Source organism: Peromyscus californicus, unplaced genomic scaffold (assembly GCF_007827085.1).
Source record: "Peromyscus californicus insignis strain IS unplaced genomic scaffold, ASM782708v3 Scaffold_24__1_contigs__length_46423439, whole genome shotgun sequence".
In the NCBI taxonomy this organism is placed as follows: Eukaryota; Metazoa; Chordata; class Mammalia; order Rodentia; family Cricetidae; genus Peromyscus; species Peromyscus californicus.
This window is the reverse complement of record NW_026294535.1, coordinates 44,158,033-44,172,566: the sequence shown is the minus strand read 5'-3', so window position 1 is coordinate 44,172,566 and position 14,534 is coordinate 44,158,033. Positions and strand designations below refer to the sequence as shown.

General features: G+C 48.0%; 1 protein-coding gene across 1 annotated transcript; it reads right to left on the bottom strand.

Annotated features, from left to right (window-relative positions):
* Positions 1–2,270: 2,270 nt before the first annotated feature.
* Positions 2,271–13,829, bottom strand: Sdr9c7 (short chain dehydrogenase/reductase family 9C member 7). Its single transcript, XM_052753789.1, has 4 exons — positions 13,529–13,829; positions 9,050–9,308; positions 8,226–8,389; positions 2,271–2,488 (listed from the first exon to the last, which is right to left on the bottom strand). The coding sequence occupies exons 1-4, from the start codon at positions 13,827–13,829 to the stop codon at positions 2,271–2,273; spliced, it is 942 nt and encodes a 313-aa protein (XP_052609749.1).
* Between the last annotated feature and the right edge of the window lie 705 nt (positions 13,830–14,534).

Sequence of the window (14,534 nt, the reverse complement as noted above, 5' to 3'; positions counted from 1 at the left end):
AGCCTCGATGCTGGCTCCGAGAAAACACCTTTCCGCATCTGGAATGCCATGGAAAGCAAGCTGTTTCCTCTGTGAGTTAGGAGTGGAGAAGGGAAGAGTTCCTATCATTGGCATTCCTGCCTCTGTGGTGGAGCAGCCAAAGCCATGAGTGCAGAGCCAAGCTCGTGGGAGCTGGGTCCTGCTCTCACTCTTCATCACGGAAGCCAAGTGGGGTGGGTTTTCTGCTGCTGCTTCCTCAGTTCTAACAGAACCAGAACAGAAGTAACAGACTGTAGTGGACTGTATAATGAGTCTCCTCCCTTCCCAGGGACAGGAATGCTAATTCCTAGAATCCGTGACAAGTGATTTGGGAGGAGTTTGAAGAAATAACTAAAGTCACATTTATTTCCAACCTCAGTCAGATGTTGACGAAACATAGACATTTTGACTTTAAAGAATCATGTTTGAGTTTTATTGCATAAACAGTCATCAAGATTTTAACATTTTTGTTTATTTAATCATTGTTATTGTTAGGACTGGTGGCACATGTCTGTAGTCACACAGGTAGCAGAGGCAGGAGAATCACGAGTTTGAGGGAATATTGAAAGTTACAGCAAGTTCACGGCCAGCCTGAACTACTTGGTAAAGTCTTAACTGAAAATCTGAGGGCTGGGGATATAGTTCAAAGGTAGAGTGCTTGCCTAGAGTGCACAGGCTCTGGGTTTGATAATCACTATCTCAAAAAATTTTTTTCTTTTCAGCAAAAGCACATATAACCCAGAAGTTCATGGCTGTTTTTAAAAATATTATCCAGTTCCATGACACATTTGAAGATATTACAGTTACCCTCCTATAGCTAGAAAAAGGAATACTTGAGCTTTGTTTGGCTACTGAGCTGGGGGCCTTCGGGTAAACTACTTCCCACTCTGAGCATATTAGCTGATTCTCCGGTGGGACTCTCCGTGGCTCTCAGGTACATTGACTCATCTAAGTCCTTGGTACCAGTTCATAGTTCCAGCCTCCGTCTTGGGTCAGTTGAATCAGATTGTCTGACACTGACATTCATATGTATTTTTGTTTGTTTGTTTCCTGGGGTTTATTTGTTTGAGACAGTGTCTTATTTTGTAACCCAGTCTGCCCTTGAATTCACAAAAAATCCTGCCGTCTCAGCCCCTAAGCATTGGGATTACAGGCATGAGACACCATGCCCGGCTTCCATATATATATATACACACACACACACATATATATATATATACATACATATATGTATATATATACATATATATATTTGTTTTATATATATTAGATTTATTTATCTTATTTTATGTGTAGTGGTGTTCTGTCTGCCTGTCTGTATGCACACTATGTGCATACTTGGTGTCCGTGGAGATCGGAAGAGTGTATCGGATCCCCTGGAACTGGAATTATGGATGGTTGTGAGACACTGTATGGATACTGGGAATCTAACCAGGATCCTCTGAGCAACAAATGCTGCCAGTCTCTGAGTCTTCTCTCCAGCCTCCATATGCATTTTAATTAATTGAGTGATTATGATAGAGTCCAAGTTTGGGAACTATTACATCGTAACTCCAGGGTCCTTCAAATTTTCATTTCCTGATTCTGTCCCTCCTACCACTGTCCTATCTCTGTTGCTAGCTATAAAACACAAAATAAACAATAAAAAACCCAAGCTCATGATTTCATCATCCTCCTATACCCCCAGAACCTCAGTGCCTGGTAGGTATGTACTTAATAAATACTTGAAACAGTAATCAATGGTGATTAAAGAAGTGAGGGTTATATGGATCCCAATCATCTACAGATAGAGAAACACAAAGAAAAGTAAATGACTTAAAACATTCTCTGGATATGCTCTGGCAGTTCTGGCTTCTGTATTACACATTTCGGAATATGCACAAATCAGTGCTTGTGCAGAGATCTGTGGGGAGGGGGCCGAGATTCTCCTGTGGGCTAGAATATCCCGTGGTATTTTATAGAGGTGGCCACAGCTTGTCATTCAACAGAAGCCAGCTTTTTTCTCCTTGACTTTTCCAGGGCCAGGACCACTTGTCCCTGCCTTGATGAGAGGTGTCTTGGGGCCTACATTGGAACTCTCTAAATCAGCAGGGGCCACATCAGGTTTCTGGAGGTCCCAGCAGAAGCGGGGAGACATAAACCAGCAGTGGGTGTCAGATGCCCACAAGGTCTATTATAATAATGCCTCTTGTGATGCCACAGTCTTTTGCCCCTCCTCTATACCCCACTGGCCACCCTTTCGGCTCCCCAGCTCAAACACTGTCTGCTGGCCTTGGCAAGTATCGGCTCAGGATGAAATCTGTCACAGAGGCAGGCAACTTAGCCAGGGGGATATAGAGAAACTTGACATCCAGGCCAGGATTGTAGCGGATTCGGGGGCTCCTGGAGACAACGGCATGCTCCATGCTGTTGGTGACATTGCTGATGTTCGTATATGCCCGCTGCATCAAGTTAACCAGCTTTTCAGTATCTGTTTGAGACATTGGGGGTGAAAGATAGAACAAAACCTCTATTAGCCTTAAAAAAAAAAAAAAAACCACAACTCCCCCCACCCCGAATTCCATCCAAGCTCCCTGTCTGTCAGACGTCTGATTCAGCATCCCTCACCTAAACACCCATTTACAGGATCATTATAGCATCTTATTTCTCTTTCTAAACACTGGAGTGGTGTCGGCGTCTCACTGTCTTATTAGATGACCCACACCGAGAGCTTGCCCGGTGCTTTAACAACAAGCCACTCAGGGGCTGTCTGAACCGCAACACAGGCTTTGGTTATCTGAAAATGGGGGTGAGGACACGGACCCAAGAGAATAGCACGGATGACTGTCACCATTGCGTTCCTGCGTCACCTAAAGGGAAGACTCATTGGGCTCATGGTGTCAGAGGTCACGCTCCACAGGCACTTGGTCCTGCCAAGCATCGGGGGTGGGGGTGGGGGAATGGTGGTGGTGGTGGCGGCGGCGGCGGTGTGAGAAGCTGCTCTCCTCGTGGTGTCCGAGGAGGAGCAAGGGATGGAAGAGAGGGAAGGAGGGACAGAGGGGACAGGGACAAAATGTAGCCCCCAAAGGCGTGCCCCTAAGGAGGGCCAGGCAAATCCGCATCACCCCCCACACGCCAGGCAAGTATGAACCATCTGTGGATTAATTTTTCGTGTGTTTGGTTCTGTTTTGAGACAAAGTCTCATTCGGTAAAATCTAAACTGGCCTGGAAATCACTCTATAGCCCAGGCCGACCTCAGACTCACGGCAATCCTCCTGCCTTAGTCGCTCAAGTCCTGGAATTACAAGTGTGAGCCTTCACACCTGTCTCCCCCACCTTTCCTGATGTGTATATGTGTGTGTATGTATGTGTGTATGTATGTATGTGTGTATGTATGTATGTGTGTATGTATGTATGTGTATGTGTGTATGTGTGTATGTGTGTATGTGTGTATGTGTGTATGTATGTATGTATGTGTGTGTATGTGTGTGTATGTATGTGTATGTGTGTGTATGTATGTGTGTATGTGTGTATGTATGTATGTGTGTATGTGTGTGTATGTGTGTATGTGTGTATGTATGTATGTGTGTGTATGTGTGTATGTGTATATGTATGTATGTATGTATGTGTGTATGTGTGTATGTGTATGTGTGTATGTATGTATGTATGTGTGTATGTGTGTATGTGTATGTGTGTATGTATGTATGTATGTGTGTGTATGTGTGTATGTATGTATGTGTGTGTATGTGTGTATGTATGTATATATGTATGTGTGTATGTATGTTTGTGTGTGTGTGTATGTATGTGTGTATGTGTGTGTGTATGTGTGTATGTGTGTGTGTGTGTGTGTGTGTGTGTGTGTGTGTGTGTGTGTGTATGTGTGTGGTCCTGGGGATGGAGCGCAGAGTCCCAGACACACCAGGAAAGTACTCTACCATTGAGCTATAGCCCAGCTGGGTTGACCCATGGGTAACATCAGAACCTTATGATCCAATTGCTCTGTAAAGCCCCCACTTCTGAATATTGCTGTCTTGGGGACCTGGCCTTTAACACATAAGCCTTTGGAAGACATTTTCAATCCAAGCTATAATAGTGATGAATAGCAGAGTAGATGGTGTGGGAGGACAGAGGAAAAGGTTCACAGTCACACAAAAAAATTGAAAGTAAGTGAAACTATTGGCTCTTGGGATGTCTAGTGACTGCATGATGTTAATTTTTCTTCTGTGAGTTTCCATGCTTCCTAAAGTGTCTGGGGAATTGAAAATTAGTAATTCTGGGGCTGGAGAGAGGCTCAGAGGTTAAGAGCATTGGCTGCTCTTCCAGAGAACCCGGGTTCAATTCCCAGCACCCACATGGCAGCTCACAGCTGTCTGTAACTCCATTCCAGGGGATCTGATACCCATGGCAAAACACTCATGCACATGAAATAAAAAGCAAATTAAAAAAATTGGTAATTCTACAAACAGGCATGAAGACACACGTGGGTGTCTGAGTAGTTCAAGCCGGTTGGCGCTCATGACATCAACGGCAGACAGGCCTCTGGCAACTCACCATGCCCCTCCTCCTGGATTCTGGGACAGGGGTAGGTGTTCGGAATAGGGGGTGGGATTCAAACTTCAGAGAGTGTAATAAGGACTCCAGAGGAAGTGAGCTTGAGGATCTGACTTTCCTGACAGGGCTTTAAAGCTGGGAAACAGAGTAACAAGTTGTCCTGACTTTGTCCTGCTCTAGGTGCCCGTAAATTATCCACTATCTCAGGTTAAGGATGCTTGTAGCTAGTTGTTGGGGAGTGAACAGTGGCATTGTGGCAGCCTCTAAGGAGCTTCCTGAAGAGAAAACTGTAGAAAATTTCAGCTACATACTGGGGCCTCCCAAAGAGCCACGCCCACTTAAAAGCAGGCTGTCTTTTTAGTGATGGAGTTCTAGGACATCTCCAATGCTGTACCCGGTGTGACTCCCACCAGCAGGAAGGTGAGTGTGAGAGTGTGCTCAGGGTTTTGCACACTTCCTCGGGACATAGAACCTGTGCAAGCTGAGGAGATGGAGTCAAGCTGAGGGAAGCACAGTTTGGGCCCTGGGCCTTGAAAGGGAGCAGAGACCCCACCCCACCCCCACCCCCGCAGTGAGGCGTCCAGCCACAAGAGGCGGTATGTCCTTACATTGTTTTCTTAAATATTTGCTAGCTCCGATTTCGCATGGAATGGAAAGAGAGAGTTCCCACACAGCCCTTTACTTCCCTAGACTGTGAGGAAGAGCATAGAGTTTGGAATCGGGCTCTTGAGGAAGAGTTTTCATTCTTGGCTTTGCCACTGTGGCCTAACACTTGACGTTCTGGTCTCCCCTCCTGTGCTTCATACAGATTCCGACTAAGACCGGGATGGCTAAAAGGAGAATGTTTGACGGCCTCCCGCTTAGTAGTCTGTCCCTCCTCAGCTCGTTCTTAGCCCATTTGGCTGCAGTTTATGCTGAGACCCATCTGCGCCAGAACATTGCTCTCTGGTCGCATGCCTGTTCTGGTGACCCTGAACCACTTTAAAATGGTTCTACCCCAGATAGAGTTCAAAGTAACGTCAAGCAATCCGGAGCCCACTCCTGGGGTGCAAAGCCAGGGAGGGACCTGTTGGGCTAGCCAGAGCCACTGGTGAGAGTTTATGTCATGTGGCACTGTATTGTCACTCCTAAATATTCCTTCAGTCTGTTTCAGAGCTTGCCCCTGCCCCACACTACCAGGACCTGCCACTTCAGCCTCCAGCACAGCCTCCCGCCTGGTCACCTTATCTTCCCCAGCGGTTTTGAGCTTGTGCCTCAGGACAAGACCCGTATTCCTCAGTGTGGGTATCTCCAGAGGCCTGCCTGCCTCCACCCTGTTCACACTGCTGCCAGGCTGGGAGTAAGAACTCCACCCAAAGTGTGCCAGGCTTATTCTATATCCGTTTTGTTCAGTTCTCCTAAAAATCGATGGGAGAACTATACTTAGCTGAATACGCCTTCGTTTTTTGAGAGCTATGGAATCATGCCCTGGAACCTGCCCCACACCCAGATGCTCAGATCTCCAAGTATTGCTCATGTTTCTGTGGGAAATAACTAGGATCTCATCCCCGTTGGCGAACTCCTACCTATCCAGCAAAACTAAAGGATTCATCCGTGAGCCATCGGTTCCAGAAGAACTGGGTAACCACTGGTAACCACTCTGGAGTGGCTTGGCTTTCTGTGCCTACCCATTACAGCATGATGCTCTGGGTGTGATATAGTTGCTTTCAGATCTCCTCTGCAGAGGTGAAAATTAACCACCTGGAAGAAGTTTATCTAAAAGCACTTATCACCTGTTCTTGGAAAATCACTGTTCGGAATATAGGTAAATCAGCCTAGGGTATTTATCAGCCCAACTCCTCTTACTGTACTTCAGTATAGCCATACTACCGCCACCCCCGCCCCCGCTCTCTACCTACATCTTCCCTCAAAGACCCACGGGAAACTGTAGTAGGTAGTCACTTAGGAAACGGCCCTTGTGAAGTTCCTAGAGACTGACTAAATCTACATTTCACCCCAGCCTCAGAGTAGGCCTGTAAATAATTTGGCACATCCTTTGCTTAAGAATCACACAGAGGATTATGTTATTCATTCCCTCTACCATCTATTCCCTTACTTCCCACAGCCGCAGCTCTCCCTTTGCGGGATCCGTGGGCACATGACCCAGCCTGAGTCAATCAGAACCTTATGCTCCTCTGAGCATGTGAAAGGTTAGGGTTGGGCTCATCCTGATGATGGGACCTCCAGGTTAGGATGAATTATTTAACTGTCAGAGGAAGCGCTGGACAGGACTCTTCGCTCCTGCTTAGAAGCTTACTCTCCGGGGAGATAAGTGGTGGACATAAATTGATACAAAATAATCAGAGATGAGAGAAAAACCAGACCCTAACCATAACATGCCGCACCTGGGTCAGATTGGGGCCTGGAGACCACTGTTGCTCAATTTTTTAGTCATATAAGAAATTACTTTCTTCTTAAATGATTTGGGTTGAATTTTCTTTCACTTGTGAACCAGAGCCCTGATATTCCACCTAAGGGCATTCTTTTCTCCCCCACAGGACATTGTTATATCCACAACAAAGTGTTTCTTTAAGGAACGTTTCTCGGGGTTGGGGATTTAGTTCTGCATTTGGGTGACAGTTGTGTAGCTTGGTCTTTTGTGGGGCTCCTGGCAGTGGGACCAGGACCTGTCCCTGATGCATGAGCTGACTTTTTGGAGCCTACTCCCTATGGTGGGAGGCCTTGTTCAGCCTTGATGCAGGGGGAGGAGCTTGATCCTGCCGCAACTTGATAATGCCATTCTTTGTGGATTCCCAGGGGAGACCTTACCCCATCTGAATGGAGAGGAAGGAGGAGTGGGTGTGTGTGGGGGGTAGAAGGGAGGTGGGGGGAGAGAACAGGGGGAGAGGAAGGGAGGGCCAACTGTGGTTGGTACGTAAAATACAAGAAAGGAAAAAACAAACAAAAAACCATGCCACTGAGCACAAGCTCCTACTCCTGCCCTGGATTTCACTGACTTACGTTGCTGTAGTTTGGATCTTAAGTGTCCCCCCAAAGACCTATGCACTATCTTTAAGCTCCATGTACAGATGAAAACTGAGGCCTAAGTCAAGCTGGGTGTGGTGGTATGTATAGTCCTGTGATTACAGCATTTGGGAAACAGAAGCAGGAGGATCCAGAGTTCAAGGTCATCTTGAGCTACATATTAAGCTACCAGAGAACCTGCCTCAGGAATACAACAACAACAACAACAACAACAACTTTTAAAATGAAAACAGCAACGGAAACTTAAAACAAAAAAACCCCAAAAACCAAAAAACCAAAAAAAACAACAAAAAAAAAAAAACAAAAAAACAAAAAAAACAAAAACCAAGCAGTGTCCAAGCCCACAGGTGGCAGGGCCTGGACTTGAAGCAGGCGGTCTGGCTCCTGCACCCACACGCTCTATCAGTTTGCTACTGTCTTCTCAGATCTACCTACATCTGATGTTTGGAGAAGTGTCAGAGCAGACAGCCTCTCTCCACATGCCCTGACCTTCCCCGAAGCTGTGGCTCTGATCTCAAACTCCAGCTTTGCTGCTACTACCTGTGTGTATGATCTCTGGGGCTCCATCCCATCATCTGTACACTGAAATCCATCCGGGGACCCCCAAACCTCCAGCTCTTCCTCCGAGAGCCCACTTCCTCCTGGAGACTCACAGGCATGGAAATACTCTTCTCCGTAGCTATCCCGGGTCTCCTGAGGCAGCCGATCCCACAGCTTCTTCATTCGAGATGGCAGAGCTTCCTGGCCCAGAATGGATGTCCGGTAGTTCCCTGGCTCAATTATGCTGACCTTCACCCCAAAGAAGTGAAGCTCTCGCCTGTGAGATTAAGAGTTGCATTTGGTCTAGCCTCATAATGACAGGCATCAGAGACACCTTTGGAGGGACCTGTCTCTCCTGAAACCTGGAGGTGTTCATGCCATCATAGGGCTAATTTCAACATTGCCTTCATGCAAATAAGCTTTCCTTAGGACCTCATTCCTTTCCCAAACTGATCCAGTAGTCTGGGGCAATTTGCATTAGGCAAAGCCAACAGGAACTCGGTGGAGAATCTAGGTCAAGTTCTTGCCTCCTCCCAGGTTCTTTCCACTCAGCCCTATGCCCATCACCCATGTGACAAAAGGTATAAGGGGATCTGTAAAAAGACTGGCATCTTCTAAGGGGCTTCCAGAGGCACCTCTGCTCCAGGCCTCCCTCTATGTGCTCTCTTTCTCTCTCCCCTCTCCAGCCTCCCCCCTTGTCTCTCCCCAGCAATGGGGTTTCCCTCACTCTGGGTCCACCCAAGGGAAGATCCGCCTGATCCTTCGATCCTTATTCCGCAGGGTCCCTCTCCTCCTCACGTCTTTTCTTGGTCCTGAGTTAGATTCTTCTCCCCAGAACTACCCCGCCCACACACCGACATGCTCAGACCTCTATTACCGCATTAAAGCCCCAAGACCCCCCCCCCCCCCACCTGGCTTGGTACCAGGACCCAGTCACCTGATGCTATCGGAGAAGGCTTCGACACCAAACTTGGAGACACAGTAACCACCACCGATGACGGCCACACGACCACCAGAACTGGACATGTTGACCACCCTGCCCCGGGCTTTCTTGACCATAGGCAGCATGTTCAGGGTGACTTCAATCAGTCCCACCAGGTTCACATTGATGACTTTCACAAAGTCTTCTTTGGTCAGCCACTCATTGGGACCACTGGGCAGGGCCACACCAGCATTGTTGACTAGGGCCCAGAGGCCTAGGGTGAGAGAGAAGGGTAGAGAGAACCATACGGGGGTCAGCAACTTCTCTGGGAGAGTTCCAGGGGCCACTACCGATAGCTGAGGATGGCAGAGCAGGAGTACAACACCTCGGGGCAGTGGGCAGACACGCTCAAGGATGGTGTGTGGCGTGGGACAGCCATGAGAGCTACAGCAAGCTGAAGGCCAAATGAAATGCTCGCAGTTCCCGACGGAACGCTTTCCCCCTCCCTGATTCCTGTGGTCTGCCAACTAAACCGGGCTCTGTACCAGCTGTAACCAAGGCTGTGTGCTAACCGGTGTCACCGAAGCCATGAGATACGGGCTAAGAGATATGGTTTTCATACAAGCGGATCGGTGCTTGAATTTTCCACCAATCATGCATCCTTGTCTCTACTCTTCCAAGTAGAAAAAGTTCCAGTTCACAGTTACCAGATCAGCCCATTCATTCATTCATGTAGCAAATGTCATTCATTCATTCATTCATGTTTCTGCTCTGTGCATGTTACTTAAGCAAAGGAGACATAAAATGAGTAAGTTGGGGATCTTAAGCCTCTGGAAAGAAAAGCGTGCTTAGAGTATTTATAGATAAATGCATAAGAACATTTAAATCTGATACTCATGGAAATGGGATAAGGGTTCTCTTCAAATTAGGAAGGTAGGGCTGGTGAAAATCAATGTGGTTATCCAGTTCTACAGGGCTTCAGGGTTGGAGAAACCAGGGTTCCAGGTCTGATTCTGATTCTAGCCTTGGACAAGTCCCTTCCCTCCCTGGGCCTCAGGTTCCTCATCAAACAACACCAGGACAGTTCCCACAAGCTTGCTGGCGGTGGGGCTGTGGGAGAAAGCATTCCTTTCATTTGTTTTATGAATCGAGCTTTTGAGTGAAATGCCAGCAGAGGAGGTGATCATAGAAACAGTGCAAGCTGCTTCCTTCACCAGGGATCCTATGTGCCCCAATCCCTGATCCCTCCATTCTTTTCCCTGGTAGAGTTCCATTTTGATCCACACAGCCTCAAGACACTCTCTGGAGTACCACAGTGCACTCTCTCTTCTGAGGGCAGGTCTGGATACAAGCATCAATTACGACCCATCTTTCCCCTAGCTCTGGAGTCCCCACCTAAGCCATGCCACTTCCCATCTTATCCCTTCTTCAGATTAGAGAGACTGCAGGAGGACAACTGGCTGGTAGGACTTAGGGCCTTCCCAGCTAAGGGAACTCTCTTACAGAGGAAAAAATGAGGCTCCCAAGACTCAAAGATCCTAACACTTGAGTGGTCTCTGCTCTAGAGAGGGCCACGTACCACCGATGCCTCTGATAGAGCACTGGAGAAACAGGATGTATTTTTTGTTTGTTTTCCTACAAGGAATAATTAGAGGGGGCTGGAGAGATGGCTCAGCAGTTAAGAGCACTGACTGTTCTTCCTAAGGACCTGGGTTCAATTCACGGCACCCATGTGGCCGCTAAGAACTGTCTGCAACTCCAGGGTCTGACACCATCACATAGACTTACATGAGGGAAAACATCAAAGCAAATGAAATAAAAATAAATAAATAAATTATTCTTTAAAAAAGAATAATTAGAGAATAAAGCAGGGCAAACAGCTCTACGTCTGTGCCTGCAGGAGGCCGTCTATCCGCCTGCCTCCGTTTCTTGAGGTCCGGGATGCCTCACTTCACCCAATCCCTAGCGCTTCTTTTGTGAAAAATGTTGCCCAGTGGCACATGCAGAATAATAGTCCTCCAAAGATGTCACCATCACAGGAACCTGAGAATTTGTTAGGTGGTGTGGGAAAGGGAGAGTTAAGACTGCAGGTGGAAGGAAGGCAGTTAATCAATTGACCTTAAGCTGGGGACATTACCCCAAGTTCACCAGGTAAGCCCGTATAACCACAGGACACCTAAGAGCTCACTGGAAGAGGCTATGAGCATAAGGATCTCAGAATAGTGTCGGCAGCCTCCGAAGGTGGAAACTCCTGCAAGTGAGTTCTGCCCCAGAGCCCTCAAAATGAGCGTGGCTCTGCCGAGGTCTTGACTAGTGAGAACCATTTTGGACTTACTTCCTCCAGAATTATGGGGTAATAAATGTCTGTTGTTTAACCCACCACATTTGCGTGGATTTGTTACAGCAACCACAGGAGACTGATACACCCAGTGAGTCACATCACAAATGGCTGGAGGCTGAATTCAGGGAACAGGCTGAGACAGCGTGGTAGAAGAGGCTCACCCTTGCTGAATTATTCATTAACTAACTCATTCAACAAATATTTATTGGGCACCTTCCTGGGTGTCCTAGGTACTAAGGACATGGAATGAGTAAAAGAGACATAGACCCACTCTCAGGAGGCTCTAGTCCAGCAGAGAAAACAGATGATAAAGAAAGAAAGGGCCAGTAGCACGGCTCAGCAGATAAGGGTGTCTGCAGCCCAAGCCTGATGACCCGGGTTTAACACCCGGGGCTCAGCTGGTGGAGAGAACTGACTTCCAAAAGTTATCCTCTGGCTTCCACATACATTTTTCCTACTCTGTTTTCTTTTTCTGTAATTCCAGATCCACAGAACCAATGCTGTCCTCTGGCCTCTTCATGCACTGTATACACACAGAGACACACACCACACACAGACACACACCACACACACACACACCACACACACAGACACACACACCACACACACACACACACACACACACCACACACACAGACACACACACCACACACACACACACCACACACAGACACACACCCACACACACACCACACACACACACACCACACACAGACACACACCACACACACACACACCACACACACCACACACACACACCACACACACACACACCACACACACACACACCACACACACACACACACACACACACACACACACACCACACACACACACACCACACACACACACACCACACACACACCACACACACACACACCACACACACACCACACACACACACACACACATACACACACACACCACACACACACCACACACACACACACACACACACACACACACACACACATACACACACACACACCACACACACACCACACACACACCACACACACACACACATACACATACCACACACACACACACACACCACACACACACACACACACATACACATACCACACACACCACACACACACACACACACCACACACACACACACCACACACATACACACCACACACCACACACACACACACACATACACACCACACACATACACACCACACACATACACACCACACACACACACACCACACACACACACACCACACACACACACCACACACATACACACCACACACACCACACACACACACACACCCCCCACACACACACCACACACACACACACAACACACACACACACACACAACACACACACCACACACACATACACACACACACCACACACACACACACACACACATACACACACACACACCAATAATAATAATGGTATAATTTAAAAAAAAAACTGAAACGCATTATGTACTGGACAGGGCTAAATGCTAGAGTTGTTGACCCGACCTGGGCAGAAGCCTAGCGATTCTTAGGAACCAAATACTTCCCTGCAGTCTCTGTTCCAGTAACCAAACAATCCTGTGTCCACGCCCTGCATGCTACAAGTTCCCCGGGCAAGTCCCAGTGTATTCGTGGAACAGCCTCCAACACAGGCTCATTTTCCAATGGGAGCGACCCCCTGCTGGAGGCAGCAGCCTCCGTGGTGGTGTACAGAAGAGACAGGCCTGCCTCACTAGATTTCCACCGCTTGCCCCTTCGTTATTGCTCCTAGCCTCAGCCCTCCAAGAAACACGACTGCACTTCCATGGGAGCCAATATTGGGACTCCTGAAGCCTCCAAAAAGCACTTCTATCTTTAGAGGTTTGAACATTCAGAACATTCTAGCTGCCGCCTCTGTCCTGAACCTCTGAGGGAGAAAACGTCCTCAGGAGAAAATGTTGCGTTCTCATGTCTCCTGGCCAAACCATGCAATGATTCCAGGTTTAACTGCACCAGAGGCTCTTGGCCTGTTCCTGTTCCATCTCTCCAACTCCATTTGCACGTCAGGATCCCGGGGTGGGGAGAGAGAGAGAGAGAGAGAGAGAGAGAGAGAGAGAGAGAGAGAGAGAGAGAGAGAGAGAGAGAGAGAGGGAGAGAGGGGATGTTGAAGAATGCCGGTCACCCCACCTTGCTCGCCCACTTGGTCCCTCACCCACTGGGCTGCCGCCTTGATGCTCTCAGTCTTGGTGACATCTAGGAGGATGGTCTGCAGCTGGTAGGAGGTGTCCTGCTGGAGTTTCTGAGCCCCCTCTTCAGTGAGGCAAGCAGCAAGCACTCTCATGCCCCGGTCAACCAGCTGTCTGGCCAACAGGTTCCCAAAGCCCGAGTCACAGCCCGTGATGAAGACGTACTTCTCTGAGAGGTTTCGAACCAGATTGCAGTTTTTGAACCAGCGGTACATGAAAGCGAAGTCTGTGAGGGCTGCCATTGGAGCTGATGTCCAAGGATGGGCCCAGGAAATGGTAGGGGAGGCTGGTCCTCAGAGCCCAGCAGGTAGCTGCCGGAGCCCACAGGGAGCGAGAGCTTCTCGGACTTGCAACAGATACAGGGCCCCTGGATGAGCTGCTCTGTAATTTTATAGGTGGATGCATCCACATGGCAATTAGCTCAGATGCAAGAAATTCAGGTCCAACCTGAAGCATGTCACCTCTGACAGAATGACTGGCCTGGTGACTGCTTCCATCTCTCTCCTCGACCTTTCAGGGAAGGGAGCCCAAAATGGGGAAATTCAGAGTAGTGTGAGTTCAAGTGCATTCTGGGAAGGGGCATGGGAGGGCAAAGGAGGGCTCAGCTCTGATCTTAAGGAAATCCCACACTGGTTTTACCTCCTGTTTAGGACTCAAAACCATCTACCATGCATTCAGGCATGTCAACAAATTTAATTTTTATTATCTGAAAAGAAAAAAAAAAGACAGACTCATTAATACAAAGCAAACAAAAGTTGAATTGAGCCTGCCAAGTCCCAGGGGAAACGCACTCCGGGGCATCAGCTCTTTGAGATCTTTAATTAATTAGTTTAGTTTAGTTTTGTGACAAGGTCTCACTAATAGCCCTGGCTGGCCTAGCCTGAACTTGCCAAGTTGTGACATCCTTCCTGCCTCTCCCAGGTGCCACCAGGACCATCTTGTCTGGA

Coding starts and splice junctions, on each gene's coding strand:
- Sdr9c7 (XM_052753789.1), bottom strand. CDS start 13,829: ATGGCAGCCCTCACAGACTTCGCTTTCATGTACCGCTGGTTCAAAAAC. Junction 8,390..9,049: donor GCCTTCTCCGATAGCATCAG/GTGACTGGGTCC, acceptor TTAATCTCACAG/GCGAGAGCTTCACTTCTTTG. Junction 2,489..8,225: donor AGAAGAGTATTTCCATGCCT/GTGAGTCTCCAG, acceptor TGTCTCAAACAG/ATACTGAAAAGCTGGTTAAC.